The 18,801-nt window shown below is 35.1% G+C and overlaps 1 protein-coding gene across 1 annotated transcript in view; it reads right to left on the bottom strand.

The window, feature by feature from the left end:
• Nucleotides 1-1,622: 1,622 nt before the first annotated feature.
• Nucleotides 1,623-18,801, bottom strand: part of CDH19 (cadherin 19) — an 80,679-nt gene continuing 63,500 nt past the window's right edge. The window contains exons 9-12 of the mRNA XM_070778687.1: nucleotides 15,192-15,313; nucleotides 9,015-9,129; nucleotides 6,281-6,532; nucleotides 1,623-3,223 (exon numbers count right to left, since the gene is read on the bottom strand). Coding sequence (XP_070634788.1) covers nucleotides 2,733-3,223; nucleotides 6,281-6,532; nucleotides 9,015-9,129; nucleotides 15,192-15,313 — 980 coding nt within the window. The 3' untranslated portion in view covers nucleotides 1,623-2,732. The remainder of the gene's footprint in view (nucleotides 3,224-6,280; nucleotides 6,533-9,014; nucleotides 9,130-15,191; nucleotides 15,314-18,801) is intronic.

Raw genomic sequence — 18,801 nt, 5'->3', positions numbered from 1 at the left:
GAACTTCCTGATGTTCAAGCTGGTTTTAGAAAAGGCAGAGGAACCAGAGATCAAATTTCCAACATCCGCTGGATCATCGAAAAAGCAAGAGAGTTCCATAAAACAACTATTCCGGCTTTATTGACTATGCCAAAGCCTTTGACTGTGTGGATCACAATAAACTGTGGAAAATTTTGAAAGAGATGAGAATACCAGACCACCTGATCTGCCTCTTGAGAAATTTGTATGCAGGTCAGGAAGCAACAGTTAGAACTGGACATGGAACAACAGACTGGTTCCAAATAGGAAAAGGAGTTTGTCAAGGCTGTATATTGTCACCCTGTTTATTTAACTTATATGCAGAGTACATCATGAGAAATGCTGGACTAGAAGAAACACAAGCTGGAATCAAGATTGCCGGGAGAAATATCAATAACCTCAGATAAGCAGATGACACCACCCTTATGGCAGAAAGTGAAGAGGAACTCAAAAGCCTCTTGATGAAAGTGAAAGTGAAGAGAGAAAAAGTTGGCTTAAAGTTCAACATTCAGAAAACGAAGATCATGGCATCTGGTCCCACCACTTCATGGGAAATAGATGGGGAAACAGTGGAAACAGTGTCCACAGACTTTATTTTTCTGGGCTCCAAAATCACTGCAGATGGTGACTGCAGCCATGAAATTAAAAGACGCTTACTCCTTGGAAGGAAAGTTATGACCTAGATGGCATATTCAAAAGCAGAGACATTATTTGCCAAAAAAGGTTTGTCTAGTCAAGGCTATGGTTTTTCCTGTGGTCATGTATGGATGTGAGAGTTGGACTATGAAGAAGGCTGAGCGCCAAAGAATTGATGCTTTTGAACTGTGGTGTTGGAGAAGACTCTTGAGAGTCCCTTGGACTGCAAGGAGATCCAACCAGTCCATTCTGAAGGAGATCAGCCCTGGGATTTCTTTGGAAGGAATGATGCTAAAGCTGAAACTCCAGTACTTTGGCCACCTCATGAGAAGAGTTGATTCACTGGAAAAGACCCTGATGCTGGGAGGGATTAGGGGCAGGAGGAGAAGGGGACGACAGAGGATGAGATGGCTGGATGGTATCACTGACTCGATGGATGTGAGTCTGAGTGAACTCCGGGAGTTGGTGATGGACAGGGAGGCCTGGTGTGCTGCGATTCATGGCGTCGCAAAGAGTCGGACACAACTGAGCGACTGATCTGATCTGGTCTGATGTCCTCTCCAACTGCTTTTAATATCTTGCAAAATTGTTGTATTGCAAGTCTGATTTTCTCAGGCTTTTGTAAAATTATATCTGTGTTGCTGACACAAAATGATACCAATGATACCTGATTGATATTGATGAAAAAATTATCTTCTATTACATGGTATGGATGTTTATGTCTCAAAATAGAGAGAGAGAGATTGTAGGTATTCAACTGTTCCAACTTCAGCTCAAAATTATTTGAAATATTTGATTTGAACATATATGATCAAGTTGGTTCAGTTCAGTTTCACACGCTATTAATAAAAAATGAACACATATAGCAATTTTGAGCACACAGTGTTCACTACTTTCTGTTCAAACTGTGAATTTCGAATTTCACTTTGATTTGGATAGAATAATAAGAATCATTTTTACAAGGCTGATTAAAATCAAAGTGTTTTATTATCTTACTCTCTAATGTTACCTTCAAGCTTTATGTCCAGCAGCTTAGCATATTTCCTCCATAATGTTACAATAAAAGTAACTCTTGCACCTAATTTTATACTGAATAATAAAAAAATGACATGGAAGAATCAGTTACAGTCTAAGCATCGATAAAAAAGGAAATGCTGAGAATTTTATCATGTTTTATTTTATGCACAGTAAGAGCAGCACAGTTGGTCATAATATTTTGGATGAATACTAATTCTAGTTTTAACCCAGTACTAATTTCACTTACTTCTCTCATTTGGTAGCAATAAAATTAAAAAATAAAATGAAAAAATTTCACGCTTTCAATTATTTTTAAAAAGTTTTAATTTAATCTTGAGGAAATATTGATATGTACTTTGTGATTGCATTGTGACATGATAAAGAAGTATTCTGAATACATAAGAAAATAACTTATGAAAATCTCCTAAACATAGTCTATGTGCTTTTTTCTATAAAGCTGTAATATCCAAGAGAATATAAATTTACACTATATCTTTGATTCATAAACAAATACCAAGCATCTGTCTAAATTTGAAATCAGTTTTAAAATGTGGTGTTGAAGACAATTTTAAAATATCAAACTGGAATGAATCATAGACTCTCAGTCATAAGCTTGCATATTCACAGAAAAGAGTTTTTCAAAGTTGTATATAACCACCCAGATTCTCCTATATGTTTTTCTCAGTAGAGTATCAGGAAGTTAACACACAGAAACACTTTACTCTTACTTTGCAAGATTTACAAAGTGAATAAATGAAATAAAAGTAAGACGATCTAGTTCATTGCCCTTTTCACATTAAACAGTCAAAAATTTTGAAAATTTGTATTCGGCATTAAAAAAAATAAAAATAAAAAACGTCTGAAAGAGCAGTTAGCTTCACTTCCCTTATCTGCTGTCAGGGACGATATGGGATATTTATTACAAGAAAATCAGAGAATAGTGTAAGTTGCGTCTCTTTCTTTTCCCAGGGAACTGAAGTAAACAACTTTTCACCAAGCGACTACCAGTTTGCCCAAACATACATTAGCATTTTTTAAAAAATGTATTAATGAAAAAAGCCCTAATTCTTTGACTGCATAGTGGAACCAAACATGTACGCTAATCTTTTAAAGCGAGGTCCCAGTTCATTAAGATAATCATAATTTTCATCGTGATCAGAGACTGCGGAGTCTAAGGAGCTCAGGGATCCAGCTGAGGACCCTGTTCCCTCAAAAGCATAGGTCTGGAGGGAGTCGAAAGGTGGGGCGCACGGGTCAGTGTCAGCCTCTTCCAGCTTTTCTAGAATGAACTTCCTGAACACCGCGCTGTCAGGGCCGACCTGCAGAGACTGCCTGTACAGGCTGCGCATCTCCGCCCTGGCGGGTCTGCGGGGCTTTCGGCCCCGCATTACCGCGCTGCCCCGCAGCTGCGCGATGTCAAAGGCCTCCGTGTCCGCCTCTCCGCCACCTTCATCATCGTATCTGAATATATTCTCTCTGAATTCTTCACTTTTCTCAGGAAACAGAGTTTGCTTCCTCCGTTGTTTCAGACCGAGGTTCAGAAAAATAAACCCTGTTAAACAAAGCGTATCAGAACATTAACGCAAATACAATATTATAAATATTAAGGCTTCATATTACTCCTTAAATATAATGCATGTTTATATTTGTATTACTATATTATAAATAAACAATAATGCCTAATACTGTTATACTAATGTTATACCTATATAATGTTATATATTTATTCTATTTGTACTGAAACACATTATCAAATATTACATTTATAATATTAATGCATACTATAATTAAATATATAATATGTTATCTATTTACATTATAAAATATTGTTAAATAGTATGCTATTTATAATAAGCTATAAATTCTTGCTTTTGTTACAAGCTCAAGACAAAAGCTTCAGTTTTCTGATTATAAAGCAAAGATATATTTGTCATTGAAAATTTACCAAAGGGACTTGCAGAAAGATAAGGCAGCATAGAAGTCTTAACTGGTTGATGATTTAGAGTGGAAAAACATCAGAGAAATACAGTGAACTTTATATGATGATCAATTTATTACAAAATTTTATTTTTTTTCTTTATTGAAAATAAAACAAAGATGAGAAAGAAGATTTTCCAATCTACCTGCCTCTGTCAATCTCAGGAACCAGTGATCCGTGTTAGAGGAAGTTAATCACACTGAGATGGTTTGATTTTTACCACTGAGACACATTCTATGGCATAATTTCTTTCAAAGTTAGTATTTATTGACTACAAAGTCTGTCCCAGTCATTTTTCTAAAAGCTCTACATATATTCATTGATTTGCTGTGCTACCTATATTTTATTATAGTGCTCTAGTAAAGATGGTGAAAATGAAGTGCCGAGAGATTAAATCACATGCCCAGGGAACAAAAAGCTGGCATTCAAAACCAGAAAGTTGGTTCACAATCTGTGCTTTGCTACACCATATTAATTTCAGAAATTCGAAACTTATCAGATTTTTGAGTCATAACACTGGTATGTTCACATCAATCAACTGTATTAATATGAAATAGTTTTAACATTGTGTAGAAATAGAACAATTTCAGAATGCTTTTTAAAAATTTTTTGGAGAAAATTGTGTGTTTCATGGTTAGTCCCCTTACACAAGTTCAGATCTTATGTATCTGTTCAGAATTTCATCTACAGAAACTGAAACAAACAGGAAGTAATGTTATTAATATTATCAAAAGAGAAATACATTAGGCAACGTTTTAGGTAAATCTTACATTTAAATAAATTGAAATAGTGTTCCTGAAATAAGCTCACTGTGCCTGAATCCAGGTACAGTAATTTAATACAGCTGAGATATATGGTTGAAATAGAAAGGGATCTAATAAATAATTTTTCAATCTATGAATTGAAGTGCATATTCATGAAACTTTCACAGGAAACTGCTGACTATTGTTGAACCTGACATTCCACCTTTCCAATATGACTCGTGCCCTTGACTGTGAGGTTGCCCTTGATTTACTTGCAGGGTCTTGGGACTAGGTTTGGGTCTGTATCAGTGAGTAATTTTGTACTTGCAACCTGCAAACATTATACTGTTTCTACCGCTTCTTGCTTCTGATATCTAGTTATATAGCTCTAAATTCAGATTTATGATAAAAGATCATCAAACATAATTTGAAAAACTGAAGCTAGATAGAAAAGACGGGCAACTTTGGTAAAAGAGAAATGCCTGGTTTTTAAAGCTTTGAGAACGATGAGAAGAGTGAAGGTAAAGCAAATCCTGAAACATTTTGTATGTCAGTTTGAGTAGTGAGTTTGGGATTTCATAACCCATGGCTCATACGGTTGCTGTCAACATTCAATACAGTTGTGTTGGCTTTGATGTGAAGTGATGAGGGAATCAACAGAAGGGTTTAGACTATATAGACTGGTATGTTAAGAAAAGTTGTGCTTGATGCATAATGTGTAGTTTTAAAAGCTTAGCTAAAACATTTGGAACCTCATTTGCCTCATCTGTAAAGTGACTATAACTTATTTCCTTGTGAAAACAACAGCAACAACATTAGCAAACAGACAAAAACAAGTGGAGCTATTTTACTGAGATTTCTTTTGTGTTTAACACTTTAAGTAAGACTCTCTATTTTACGTGTTTAGAATGAAAACTATGTTTATTTTTAACTACAAAGCTAGCTTAAGCATAATTACCCATCATAAACAAATGATTTTTTTTTTTTAAAGCAGGAAACTTTCTGTTAGTTCCTCATGGTATATGCTGGAAAGTTGGAAACCCTGAGATGTATGTGACCGACAGAACTATGTGCGTCCTGATCAGTTGGAATTTCCTTTTTTTTTTTGGAGTAGAGTTGATTTACAATATTGTGTTAGTTTTAAGTGTACAGCAAAGTGAATCAGTTATGCATGTGTACAGATTTACTCTTTTTTAGACTTTTTCCCACATAGGCCAGTACAGAGTATTGACACGTTCCCTGGGCTCTACAGTAGATCCTTGTTACTTCTCGTTTACATTTTTTTCATCCTAACATTTACTCCCTAATGCGTCTAGGCTTCAGTGTGCTGCAGGAAAGAGTTGGATGGAGGTTTGTTATGGTTATGGAACCTCAGCACTTCATTTATTAGCTACAGGACCCTTTGTAAATTAGGTAACTCTTGGACTTTCACTTCTTCATCTGTACAATATGGGCGATAACAGTTGCTACTTCTTGAGGTTATCTTGAGGAGTAAACTGCACAATTTCTGCAAATCACTTAAGTCAGTCTCCTGGAGTATAATAAGCGTGAAACAGAATTTCACCATTATTATTACTAATTTTTACATTACTATATATGTTGCAGTGTGTGTGTCAAAACCACTCCTAAAAGGACGTGCACATGTGTACTCACACACTCATCAAATTCAAGGGTCATTGATTTTCAACTTGAAGTGCATATTCACTCTATTTTTCATTTATCCACTTGAGTTAAGAATTGTAACACATTCAGAAGGGCAATTAAACACACACAAACAGACACACATACACACAAGTCCACATTATATCATCATAATGGGATTAACTCTTTTCTATATGTATCATATTGTTGTCAGTAAATGAATATATGCTCAGTTCACATGACTTACCAAATATTATCATAATGCATATCAGAATAGCAGTTATGACTTCGGCCTTGAATCCCATGGAAAGCATAAAATCCTTATGACTGCAGGTCTGTGTGCTGTCAGCATCACCACAGTCACACACGTGTACAGTAAGGGTGTTTGTACTTGTAAGCGATGGGATTCCATTGTCAGCAATTAGGATGGCTATGTAGAAAACAGGCTCTTCTTGAAGGCTAAAACCAGTTCTATTGGTCAAAATTACAGCTGTGTTATCTAAAACAAAAATCCACAGGCATAATTTATTTTTAATAATTCAAAAGAAATTCATAGCCACTAAGTGTAGAAGAGGCAGGAATGTAGAGATTAAATAAGCTCAAATAAGAAAGAGTACATTTCTGATGAAAAAGAAAATTAAAAGATCAATTCAAAAAGTCATTACTGATTTAGACTGCCTAAATCCCAATTACAAAATTAGATGAATTATATGAATCAGTTCTAAAATCTTTTTTTTTTTTTTGGTAAAGAGGAAACATACATATGGAACACAGAAAAGAAATTGCTTTTTAATTAGCCATTGACAGTATATGGGGGTATTAGAATTAAATGTGGAGAAGGCAATGGCACCCCACTCCAGTACTCTTGCCTGGAAAATCCCATGGACAGAGGAGCCTGGTAGGCTGCAGTCCATGGGGTCACGAAGAGTCAGACACGACTGAGTGACTTCACTTGCACTTTTCACTTTCATGCATTGGAGAAGGAAATGGCAACCCACTCCAGTGTTCTTGCCTGGAGAATCCCAGGGAAGTGGGAGCCTGGTGGGCTGCCGTCTATGGGGTCGCACAGAGTCAGACACAACTGAAGCGACTTAGCAGCAGCAGCAGCAGAATTAAATGTATAAAGACACATCAGTTTCATTTGAATTAAATACTCATGACTCATTTTTCTAATAGAAACTCATTACTTTCACAAATAGTATAAATAACCTGAGATTTTCAAAGTCATCTCTGTGTCACAGTAGTGATCTCAAATAATGTATTTATTAGTAAGGCAAAAGAATTAACTTTACTTGGAGTTAAAGTTTCTTTTAGAACATTTTATTTCACCTTGACATTATTAACCTATTTTCTACTTATATTTCAGAGAATCGTTAAACCTTAATAATACTGATTAAGTCACCTGGCTAGAACACTCAAAGAGTTAACAAAAATAAATCATGAATACTTCAACATATTTAATTTTTTTCCTTAAATCCCCAAAAATGCTAAGTGGTCTTCTCCAGTGCAGTTTACTGTGTATCAGTCAATGGTACACAATATGTTTCCCCCAGACACTTTTTTTTTTTTTTTATTGGCATTCCTTGAAATATATTCTGTAGCAATCAAACAAATTTTAGAAGACACAAACAAATAAGAGGAGATAGATAAATGGAAGTCTTTGAAATAGATAAATAAAAAATATGGAAGTCTTTTGAAATATATGCCTACTTATCACTTTTCCTAAATCTCCTTTTAAAAACAAACTCTCCATCATGCTCTTGAAGTCTATAAACCTTCTGTGATTTTATTCACTAGACACATCAAACAGGTGAGAAAGTTTATACTTTTTGGTATGTATTTTCTTAAATTACTTATAACCACAAATATTAAACCAAAATTAAATTGTTCCATTTATGTTTCAATATATTTATTTTGTCCCACTAATTTATTTTATATTAATATAAACAAATCTATAGCATATTTCTTATTTTGATGTGGCTTTTTTTTTTAATCTTAAATCTAGTTGAGTTTCTTTCACTAGGGAATTTGACAAAGGCAAAGGGGAAAGAATGTGTCTGCATTTATCCTTCCATAAAAGATCTCCCCTTGATGGGAGCTTAAACTCAGGTGTAAGGAAGAACAGCTGCGGGTGTTTGATTATAGATGCCTGAATCCTACAGTGCTGCATATCTTTGTGATATGAAGCAAAATTAGAATAGAAACATATATGATGACAAAAAATATTTTACTGAAGGAAAAAAGAACACTGCAGCTTTGTACAAAGTTAATCTACTTCTGTATGAAAGGAAAAGGAACTCCGTCTCTCCATACAAAATTCTTTAGAACATTTTGTTCTTAGGCTGATACAACTATTTTGTTTTGAAGGGAAAAGAACAGCCTTTTCATATATTTATAGCTTCTAATTAATGATTCCAAATATCTTTGAATCAATCAAGTGACTATGAAAAGTGAAAGTGTTAGTTGCTCAGTTGTGTCCAATTCTTTGGGACCCCAAGGACTGTAGTCCTACAGGCTCCTCTGTCCATGAAATTCTCCAGACAAGAATACTGGAGTGAGTTGCCATTCCCTTTTTCAGGGTATCTTCCCAACCCAGGACTGAACTCGAGTCACCCTCATTGCGGGCAGATTCTTTACTGTCTGAGCTACCAGGGAAGTATATATCATTTTCTTCTCCAGATATGAAGACCTGAGAGGAACTGCAATTATATTTTCAAGGACATTCAGACTTTGCAAGGGCTTATAGCCAATAATTACTTGAAAAAGTGTTTCCAATTTAAAGAAATCCAGTGGGAAATGAGGCTAGTATTCCCAGAACACTAATTTGGGTTTTGTTTCCCATTTCCATTGCCACTCCTTGAATAATTTCTCAACACTATCATATTGCAGGAACAGTATAAAAAGTAATGCTGTGAATTTTCTTAAAATTAAACAAGATCTCAAAGAATGAATAGAAAGCTATTATAAGTGAATGGCATTACCTTGGTTATCTATGATTGCAAAACTCGAGTTATTTTCTTCCATGGATAGATTGAAATAAAAATGGTGATGTTCTATGGATTCATCTCTATCCACTGCACTGATGGTCTGAATCACCTAGGAAAAAAAATAGGGATAAGTTTTGATCATTCTCTTTATAATATTCTGATTATTATTTTAAATTATTATTAGCTTCTATTAAAATTGCTTTACCAAAATCTTTATGGATATTCCAGAGGATATCTAAAAATTGGTGGAAAATATGAAAATATTTTCTGAGGTTAAAAACATGTTTACTTGCTCCTTTCAGAAGAATGTTTTGATATTACATAGAAAGTAAATTCTTGTTAATGGATGAGATGATTTCCGTAAGGTAAGTTTGTCAGAAAACATCCTCCGATCCTTCCTGCCTGGATTTCTCCTTTCTGTCCTTTTCTCCTTCTCTCTTTCTTATCTGAATACTAACCATTACGACTTGCTGAAATTAAATAGTTCCTGCATATATTGGAGACATAACTGTAATAAACTTTATTGTCTTACTTGAGTATTTGTTAAAGTAATGAGGTTATAAATTGATTTTAAGAGTAGTGTATTTAAAGCTTAGGGGTGATGTAAATGATTTCCTTTCACCCAGAAGATTAGAGCAAAAGTGTTCCATGTCAAGTAAATTCCTCTCTCTATCTCAGATTATAAAAAAATGAAATAATGCAACTAGGAACAAATCAGTTCACAATTAGTCCTTTGCTTTCAAGACATGAAAGTGTCAGTCAAGTAGTTAATTATTGTCAAAAAAGAGATGTGCTGTCAACATCAAATAGTGAGACTGTGATTTATTCTGGAAATTAAAGTAAATTGACTATAAAAGTTATTGTTTTGAATTTTCTAGAATTAAATTGCTTTTAACAATGTGTCAAACAAAAATATCCTTAGTTGCAAGATGACAGATATGATTTATAATCTTACATTTCAAAGGATATCTCTACACATGCATGAAGAACCTTGTGAAACTAATACAGTTTGTACATTATTTCTCTACATTGATTTATCTTTTCCCTTACAACACATTCCTAATTAAATCACAATCATGGAGTGTTAATTAAATAATCTAGTAAAATAAAACATTTTTATTCAATCCATGCCTACAATAATAAATGTGCATTGTATCAGGATAATGCTTTCGAGTTATTGCAAGATTTTGTATAGCCAGGATGAAGGATATGGGCTTGAAAGTCTAATATTCTGAATTCTGTCTTTCCCACTTAATGTTCTAAGTTTAAAATTTGGAGAAACATTTATTTATTGGCCACACTGCACGGCAAGTGGGTCTTAGTTCCTGGGATGGTGGCACTAATGGTAAAGAATCCACCTGTCATTGCAGAAGATGTAAGAAACACGGGTTTGATCCCTGAGTTGGGATAATCGCCTGGAGGAGGGCATGGCAACCCACTCCAGTATTCTTGCCTGGAGAATCCCATGGACAGAGGAGCCTGGCAGGCTATATAGTCCATGGGATCAAAAAGAGTCGGACATGACTGAGTGACTTAGCATGCATGCATGCCATGGATCAGATCCGCGCCCTCTGTAATGGAAGCCTAAATTCTTTTTTTTTTTAATTTTATTTATTTTTATTTTTTTTAGTTTTCTTTTTTTTAATTTTATTTTATTTTTAAACTTTACATAATTGTATTAGTTTTGCCAAATATCAAAATGAATCCACCACAGGTATACATGTGTTCCCCATCCTGAACCCTCCTCCCTCCTCCCTCCCCATACCATCCCTCTGGGTCGTCCCAGTGCACTAGCCCCAAGCATCCAGTATCGTGCATTGAACCTGGACTGGCATCTCGTTTCATACATGATATTTTACATGTTTCAATGCCATTCTCCCAAATCTTCCCACCCTCTCCCTCTCCCATAGAGTCCATAAGACTGTTCTATACATCAGTGTCTCTTTTGCTGTCTCATACACAGGGTTATTGTTACCATCTTTCTAAATTCCATATATATGCCTTATTATACTGTATTGGTGTTTTTCTTTCTGGCTTACTTCACTCTGTATAATAGTCTCCAGTTTCATCCACCTCATTAGAACTGATTCAAATGTTTTATTTTTAATGGCTGAGTAATACTCCATTGTGTATATGTACCACAGCTTTCTTATCCATTCGTCTGCTGATGGACATCTAGGTTGCTTCCATGTCCTGGCTATTATAAACAGTGCTGCGATGAACATTGGGGTACACGTGTCTCTTTCCCTTCTGGTTTCCTCAGTGTGTATGCCCAGCAGTGGGATTGCTGGATCATAAGGCAATTCTATTTCCAGTTTTTTAAGGAATCTCCACACTGTTCTCCATAGTGGCTGTACTAGTTTGCATTCCCACCAACAGTGTAAGAGGGTTCCCTTTTCTCCACACCCTCTCCAGCATTCTTAACCACTGGAGTGCCAACTAGTTCACTTTGCTGTATATCTAAGACTAACACAACACTGTAAATCAACTATACTCCAATATTTTTTTTAAATATGGAGATATACATTCTTAGGATTATTTATATTTATTTTTAGGATATACATTTAGTATTCAAAAAGGTTGTGAACATCTGTTCTAAAGGTCAAAGTGCTAATCAAATAATAGAGCTATAAGAAAATTGAGTCTATAGTCTGTTTTCTTTCTTTGTTTAGAATATTTTTAAGGAAAAAATATTGAAAAGCTCATGATATCATAACATTTTGATAGCAGACAGAGGCAGAACTACTGTTTCAAAAAAAAGTTTTCACAAAATTTTATTAGATGTATTCAAATTACATTAAATGTAATGTTTTGCCATTAACTTGTATAGATATACATTTATTCTGTTAAAAATGAAATAGTCTTAGATTTTATCTCAATATATATTTTCTCATTTTCCTTTGATAAATTACTTTTGTCATTCTTTATAAAATTCTTTATAAAAGTACAAAGAAAATCATCACATATAAATTTAAACTATGAATGTATATAATGAATATCCCAAGGGTATCCATTTAACAAATGTTTCATTGGCATTTGGAACACTCCAAGTCATCTCAGGTCTGGGTGTCCCATGGTGGCTGGGGCCAAGAATGTCTCTATCACCACTGTTTACATTCCAGCAGAATAGAGGTAGAAATTTTCTCTAATTATTTGGACTTACCGCATTAAATATAAGAGAAAGAACTGGCATAAAGATCTAGAAGTCATTTGCATATGACTGTAATTGAGACATTTTGTGGATAACAGAGTGAGTCTGAAAAAAATAAAAAGTAAGGGACAGGAGGGAGAAAGGAAGATGAAGAGAAACCCAGGGAACACACTGTGGGATCATAGAAATTTAGGCAAGAGAAAATTTTTACATGGAGACAATGTAACTGTCTTTACATTAGACAGTGTATTGGTATGAAGGAATCTAAAAATTACTGCTATTCTACTTGACTTCTGGAAAAGATATTTGGTATCAGTCAAGATAATGGGAATCATTAATTTGAAAAATGATAACTATTTACACCAAACAGAAAAGGCAAATTGCCCTAATGTCAGCTCGTTTATTATATTCATATTTTGCAAAACCCTGAAAAGTTTTACTCTTCCTCTCTGCCGCATCCTGGTCATTTGCACATAAGGAACAGAAATAAAACTTCTGCTTAGCCACATAGGTCATTAAGGGAAGGCCTGATTTCCTTCAGAATACAGTGCACTGTTCTGGCATTTTTGGTTTCCTACAGGGATTGTATTATCTACCCAAAGCAGATAGATACAGGAGACCTTTTAACACACCATTTTGTCCAGCTGTCTGAGCCTGTGGGACACGAAACAAGAGTGATTTTCATAGTATGAGAAAATACATAAAATATTTCCCTATATTTTTATTACATGTGAAAATCATCATATTCTGTCAAACAAACATTAAAATTAATTTTACCCCTTTCTCTTCTACATTTTAAAAACTTTGTGGCAAAAGCATTTAACATGAGATCCACTCTCTTAACACATTTTTAACCATAGTGACAATGTCACAGGCTTATTCACCCAGCTTAATGCAAACATTATGCCTGTTGAAAAGCAATCTCCTCTCTCTTTTTTTAATGCTTTCAGAAAAATTAAAATTCTATCTTATTTATTTGTCAGTACTTTACTCACTTGACTAGATAATTTTATGTTCTCAAATATATTTTATTCTTTTTGGTAACTCCACTTTGTATGAATTATATGTATTATTGTAGGGACCTAAGCTTAGGAACACTATGAATTGATAGTATGGAAAGCAGAGATTTTATTCGCATTATTATTTTAAAATATACTACCAAATGTGTTTCAGTATTAAGGGAGATTTTGACTATTAGACTGAGTACCAGTTATATCATTACTTTCAAATATTTGTTGCCACTCTGTAGATTGTCTTTTTTATTCTTTTAACAGGGACTTTCACTGGCTTAATTTTGATTACATCAAATTAATACATGTTTTCTCTTTTGGATTGGTATTTTGGTGTTATATTTAAGAACTCTTTGCCTAGCCATAAAATAATATTTTCTCCTCTGCTTATCTCTAGTTTTAGGTTTATGTTTAAATCTATGATACATTATAAAATAATCTTTGTATAAAGTATGAGGTTTAGATGGAATTTCCATTTCCTCCCTGTTTCCTTCTTATCTATTTGTTACAGCAAAATTTGTTGAAAACACTGGAGAATTTTAATATATTTATGTATCATCTTCCCAACACTGTTTACATCATTCATATTTTCAAATTATTAGAACACACAAATATCATATTACAAAATAGGGATATAATTTTTATAATTTACCCAATTTTTCTTTCTTTTTCTTGATATGCATACTCAAAGGTATCATTTCATTGTCTTTCAAACAATAATTTCAAAATAAAATAATCTGATAAATTAAAAAGTATTAACTTACTTTAAGAAAGAAAAATGAAATTTATTGAGTTATTGCTTCTGAGATATTTTATAAAAAACAACATAATATATTTCAAACCAACCAGAATAAATCAAGAATCTAAGTAAAAAAACCTCCAATAAAAACAAAACCAATACCAGTAATACATTTATATTGGTTTTTGTAACCTTCAATTTTTGTTTTATAGTTTTGTAAGTACTTGATTCTTTTTTTTTGTTTGTTTGTTTTATGATCCTTTCGAATTGTGTTGTTAGAGAAGACTCTTGAGAGTTCTTTGGTCAGGAGATCAAACTAGTCAATCCTAAAGGAAATCAACCCTGAATATTCATTGGAAGAACTGATGCTGAAACTGAAGCTCCAATATTTTGGCCACCTGATATGAAGAGCTGATTCATTGGAAAAGAAGTGGATGCTAGGAAAGATTGAGGGCAAGAGGAGAAGTAGAAAACAGGATGAAATGGTTGGATAGCATCACTGACACAGTGGACAGGAGTTTGAGCAAACTCAGGGAGATAGTGAAAGACAGGGAAGCCTGGTGTGCTGCAGTTCATGGAGTTGCAGAGAGGCCAACATGACTTAGAGACTAAACAACAGCAATACTTATTTAGGATTTTAAAAAGTAGGTTTTTTTTAATGTTTTATGACATTTAATAGGATAAATAAAAATGTAAAGTTATTGTGATTGGAACTGAGATCCTCAAAGGGGAATCTAATTTAAATTCTACATTTTACAAATGTAAAAAGGTAAGCCCCATATAAGAAAATGTGTGAAAAAACTGTGAAGTAATGATAATGTATTTCAAAAAGAGTATGCTATCTTGTCTTTATATATTTAATAATTCATTTCAAATTTAATTTCATCTGTTGATGTCTGATGTATTTTATATATCATTTTATCTTTATTTGCATGATGGATGGAATAATAAAAATGAATTAAAATTATTTACAGAATCACAAAAAATAATTTCTTTACTGACAAAGTACAAATGATTTACTATTAAATTCTAGGGGTTAGCAGATTTTTCAAACGTGAGGAATTTGGAAATAGAAAATTTGAAGTTTACATATTTTTTGAAAGAAAGAAATTTAAATTATATGTAACTTACATTAAAGCCTATAATTAATATAGCTAAATAAAGGTTATTTTTATTAATATCATTTCAAAGATGGAGGAATACATAGAAAATGCTATTCTGTATAATACAAAGTACTGTTTAGATATTGACAATTTATGATGGATTCTTACCTGACCAGAGACTGCATTTTCACAAACATAAGTCTCATAGTATTCGGAAAACTCAGGAGCATGATCATTGATATTGAGAACTTGTACATAGACAGGTACTGAAGAAATCTGTGCTATATTGTCTGCAAATTGAGTAAACAGAATGAAAATAAAGAATAATGCTGTTGTTAGGGGTAACATAGTCATGAAAATTGCATTAGAGGTTATGTGGTATATTTTTATTTCACATGAATAAAAGCCAAGGACAGGATCATTATATATTTCATATACAACAACATAGCCTACAAAAAATGTTCTCAGAACATTCAGCTCAATCAGTATTTATCGAGTGCCTTGTACCTGCCATGGACTGTAGGAAGCTGATGAGGAAAAGCTGTAAAAGTAAAGAAGATAGTCAGGTATATGAATATATTTTTTTTTAAATCCAGGAACTGTCAAACATATTTGTATTATCCCTGGCCTCTACTAACTAAATGCCAGTAGCATTGTCCACTCTAGTTGTGATGATCTAAATTGTCTTCAGATGTGGTCTGAAGGTACTAGGAAGCATAACTGTCTACATTTGTGACCTGTTGAAAGAAAGTGCTAGTCACTCAGTCGTGTCTGATTTTTGTGACCCCATGGACTGTAGCCTGCCAGGGTCCTCTGTCCATGGGATTCTCCAGGCAAGAATAATGAAGTGGGTTGCCATTCCCATCTCCAGGGGATTTTCCTGACCTAGGGATGGAACCTGGGTCTCCTGCATTGCTGCTGCTCCTACTGCTAAGTCGCATCAGTCGTGTCCGACTCTGTGATGACCTCATAGATGGCAGCCCACCAGGCTTCTCTGTCCCTGGGATTCTTCAGGAAAGAACACTGGAGTGGGTTGCCATTGCCTTCTCCAATGCATGAAAGTGAAAAGTAAAAGTGAAGTTCCTCAGTCATGTCCAACTCTTTGCGACCCTAAGGACTGTAGGCTACCAGGCTCTCCGTCCACGGGATTTCCCAGGCAAGAGTACCAGTGTGGGGTGCCATTGCCTTCTCAGCTCCTGCATTGCAGGTAGATTTTGTACCAACTGAGCCATCAGGTTTGCCTTGAAAACGAACAGAGATCATTCTGTCATTTTTGAGATTGCATCCAAGTACTGCATTTCGGACTCTTTTGTTGACCATGATGGCTACTCCATTTCTTCTGAGGGATTCCTGCCTGCAGTAGTAGATATAATGGTCATCTGAATAAAATTCACCCATTCCAGTCCATTTCAGTTTGCTGATTCCTAGAATGTCGACATTCACTCTTGCCATCTCTTGTTTGACCACTTCCAATTTGCCTTGATTCATGGACCTGACATTCCAGGTTCCTATGCAATAATTGCTCTTTACAGCATCGGACCTTGCTTCTATCACCAGTCACATCCACAACTGGGTATTCTTTTAGTAACACTGAAGAAGTTGAAGTTGAACAGTTCTATGAAGATCTACAAGACCTTTTAGAACTAACACCCCCAAAAGATGTCCTTTTCATTATACGGGACTGGAATGCAAAAGTAGGAAGTCAAGAAACACCTGGAGTAACAGGCAAATTTGGCCTTGGAATATGGAATGAAGCAGGGCAAAGACTAATAGAGTTTTGCCAAGAAAATGCACTAGTCATAACAAACACCCACTTCCAACAACATAAGAAAAGAAAAGACTCTACACATGGACATCAGCAGACGGTCAACACCAAAATCAGATTGATTATATTCTTTGCAACCAAAGATGGAAAAGCTCTATACAGTCAGCAAAAACAAGACCAGGAGCTGACTGTGGCTCAGAACATGAACTCCTTATTGCCAAATTCAGACTTAAATTGAAGAAAGAAGGGAAAACCACTAAACCATTCAGGTATGGCATAAATCAAATACTTTATGATTATACAGTGGAAGTGAGAAATAGATGTAAGGGCCTAGATCTGATAGATAGAGTGCCTGATGAACTATGGAATGAGGTTCGTGACATTGTACAGGAGACAGGGGTCAAGACCATCCCCATAGAAAAGAAATGCAAAAAAGTAAAATGGCTGTCTGGGGAGGCCTTACAAATAGCTGTGAAAAGAAGAGAAGCGAAAAGCAAAAGAGAAAAGGAAAGATATAAACATCTGAATGCAGAGTTCCAAAGAATAGCAAGAAGAGCTAAGAAAGCCTTGTTCAGCGATCAATGCAAAGAAATAGAGGAAAACAACAGAATGGGAAAGACTAGAGATCTCTTCAAGAAAATCAGAGATACCAAAGGAACATTTCATGCAAAGATGGGCTTGATAAAGGACAGAAATGGTATGGATCTAACAGAAGCAGAAGATATTAAGAAGAGATGGCAAGAATACACAGAAGAACTGTACAAAAAAGATCTTCATGACCCAGATAATCACAATGGTGTGATCACTGACCTAGAGCCAGGCATCCTGGAACGTGAAGTCAAGTGGGCCTTTGAAAGCATCCCTACGAACAAAGCTAGTGGAGGTGATGGAATTCCAGTTGAGCTATTCCAAATCCTGAAAGATGATGCTGTGAAAGTGCTACACTCAATATGCCAGCAAATTTGGAAAACTCAGCAGTGGCCACAGGACTGGAAAAGGTCAGTTTTCATTCCAATCCCAAAGAAAGGCAATGCCAAAGAATGCTCAAACTACCACACAACTGCACTCATCTCACATGCTAGTAAAATAATGCTCAAAATTCTCCAAGCCAAGCTTCAGCAATATGTGAACCGTGAACTTCCTGATGTTCAAGCTGGTTTTAGAAAAGGCAGAGGAACCAGAGATCAAATTTCCAACATCTGCTGGATCATGGAAAAAGCAAGAGAGTTCCAGAAAAACATCTATTTCTGCTTTATTGACTATGCCAAAGCCTTTGACTGTGTGGATCACAATAAACTGTGGAAAATTCTGAAAGAGATGGAAATACCAGACTACCTGATCTGCCTCTTGAGAAATCTGTATGCAAATCAGGAAGCAACAGATAGAACTGGACGTGGAACAACAGACTGGTTCCAAATAGGAAAAGGAGTTCCTCAAGTCTGTATATTGTCACCCTGCTTGTTTAACTTACATGCAGTGTACATCATGAAAAATGCTGGATTGGAAGAAACACAAGCTGGAATCAAGACTGCCGGGAGAAATATCAATAACCTCAGATATGCAGATGACACCACCCTTATGGCAGAAAGTGAAGAGGAACTAAAAAGCCTCTTAATGAAAGTGAAAGTGGAGAGTGAAAAAGTTGGCTTAAAGCTCAACATTCAGAAAATGAAGATCATGGCATCCGGTCCCATCACTTCATGGGAAATAGATGGGGAAACAGTGGAAACCGTGTCAGACTTTATTTTTCTGGGCTCCAAAATCACTGCAGATGGTGACTGCAGCCATGAAATTAAGAGACGCTTACTCCAGGAAGGAAAGTTATGACCAACCTAGATAGCATATTGAAAAGCATAGACATTACTTTGCCAACAAAGGTTCGTCTAGTCAAGGTTATGGTTTTTCCTGTGGTCATGTATGGATGTGAGAGTTGGACTGTGAAGAAGGCTGAGCACCGAAGAATTGATGCTTTTGAACTGTGGTGTTGGAGAAGACTCTTGAGAGTCCCTTGGA

The sequence above is a fragment of the Bos indicus genome, chromosome 24 (assembly GCF_029378745.1).
Source record: "Bos indicus isolate NIAB-ARS_2022 breed Sahiwal x Tharparkar chromosome 24, NIAB-ARS_B.indTharparkar_mat_pri_1.0, whole genome shotgun sequence".
Taxonomy (NCBI): domain Eukaryota; kingdom Metazoa; phylum Chordata; class Mammalia; order Artiodactyla; family Bovidae; genus Bos; species Bos indicus.
Note: the sequence above shows the minus strand (reverse complement) of the source record. Positions and strands in the feature narration are given on the sequence as shown.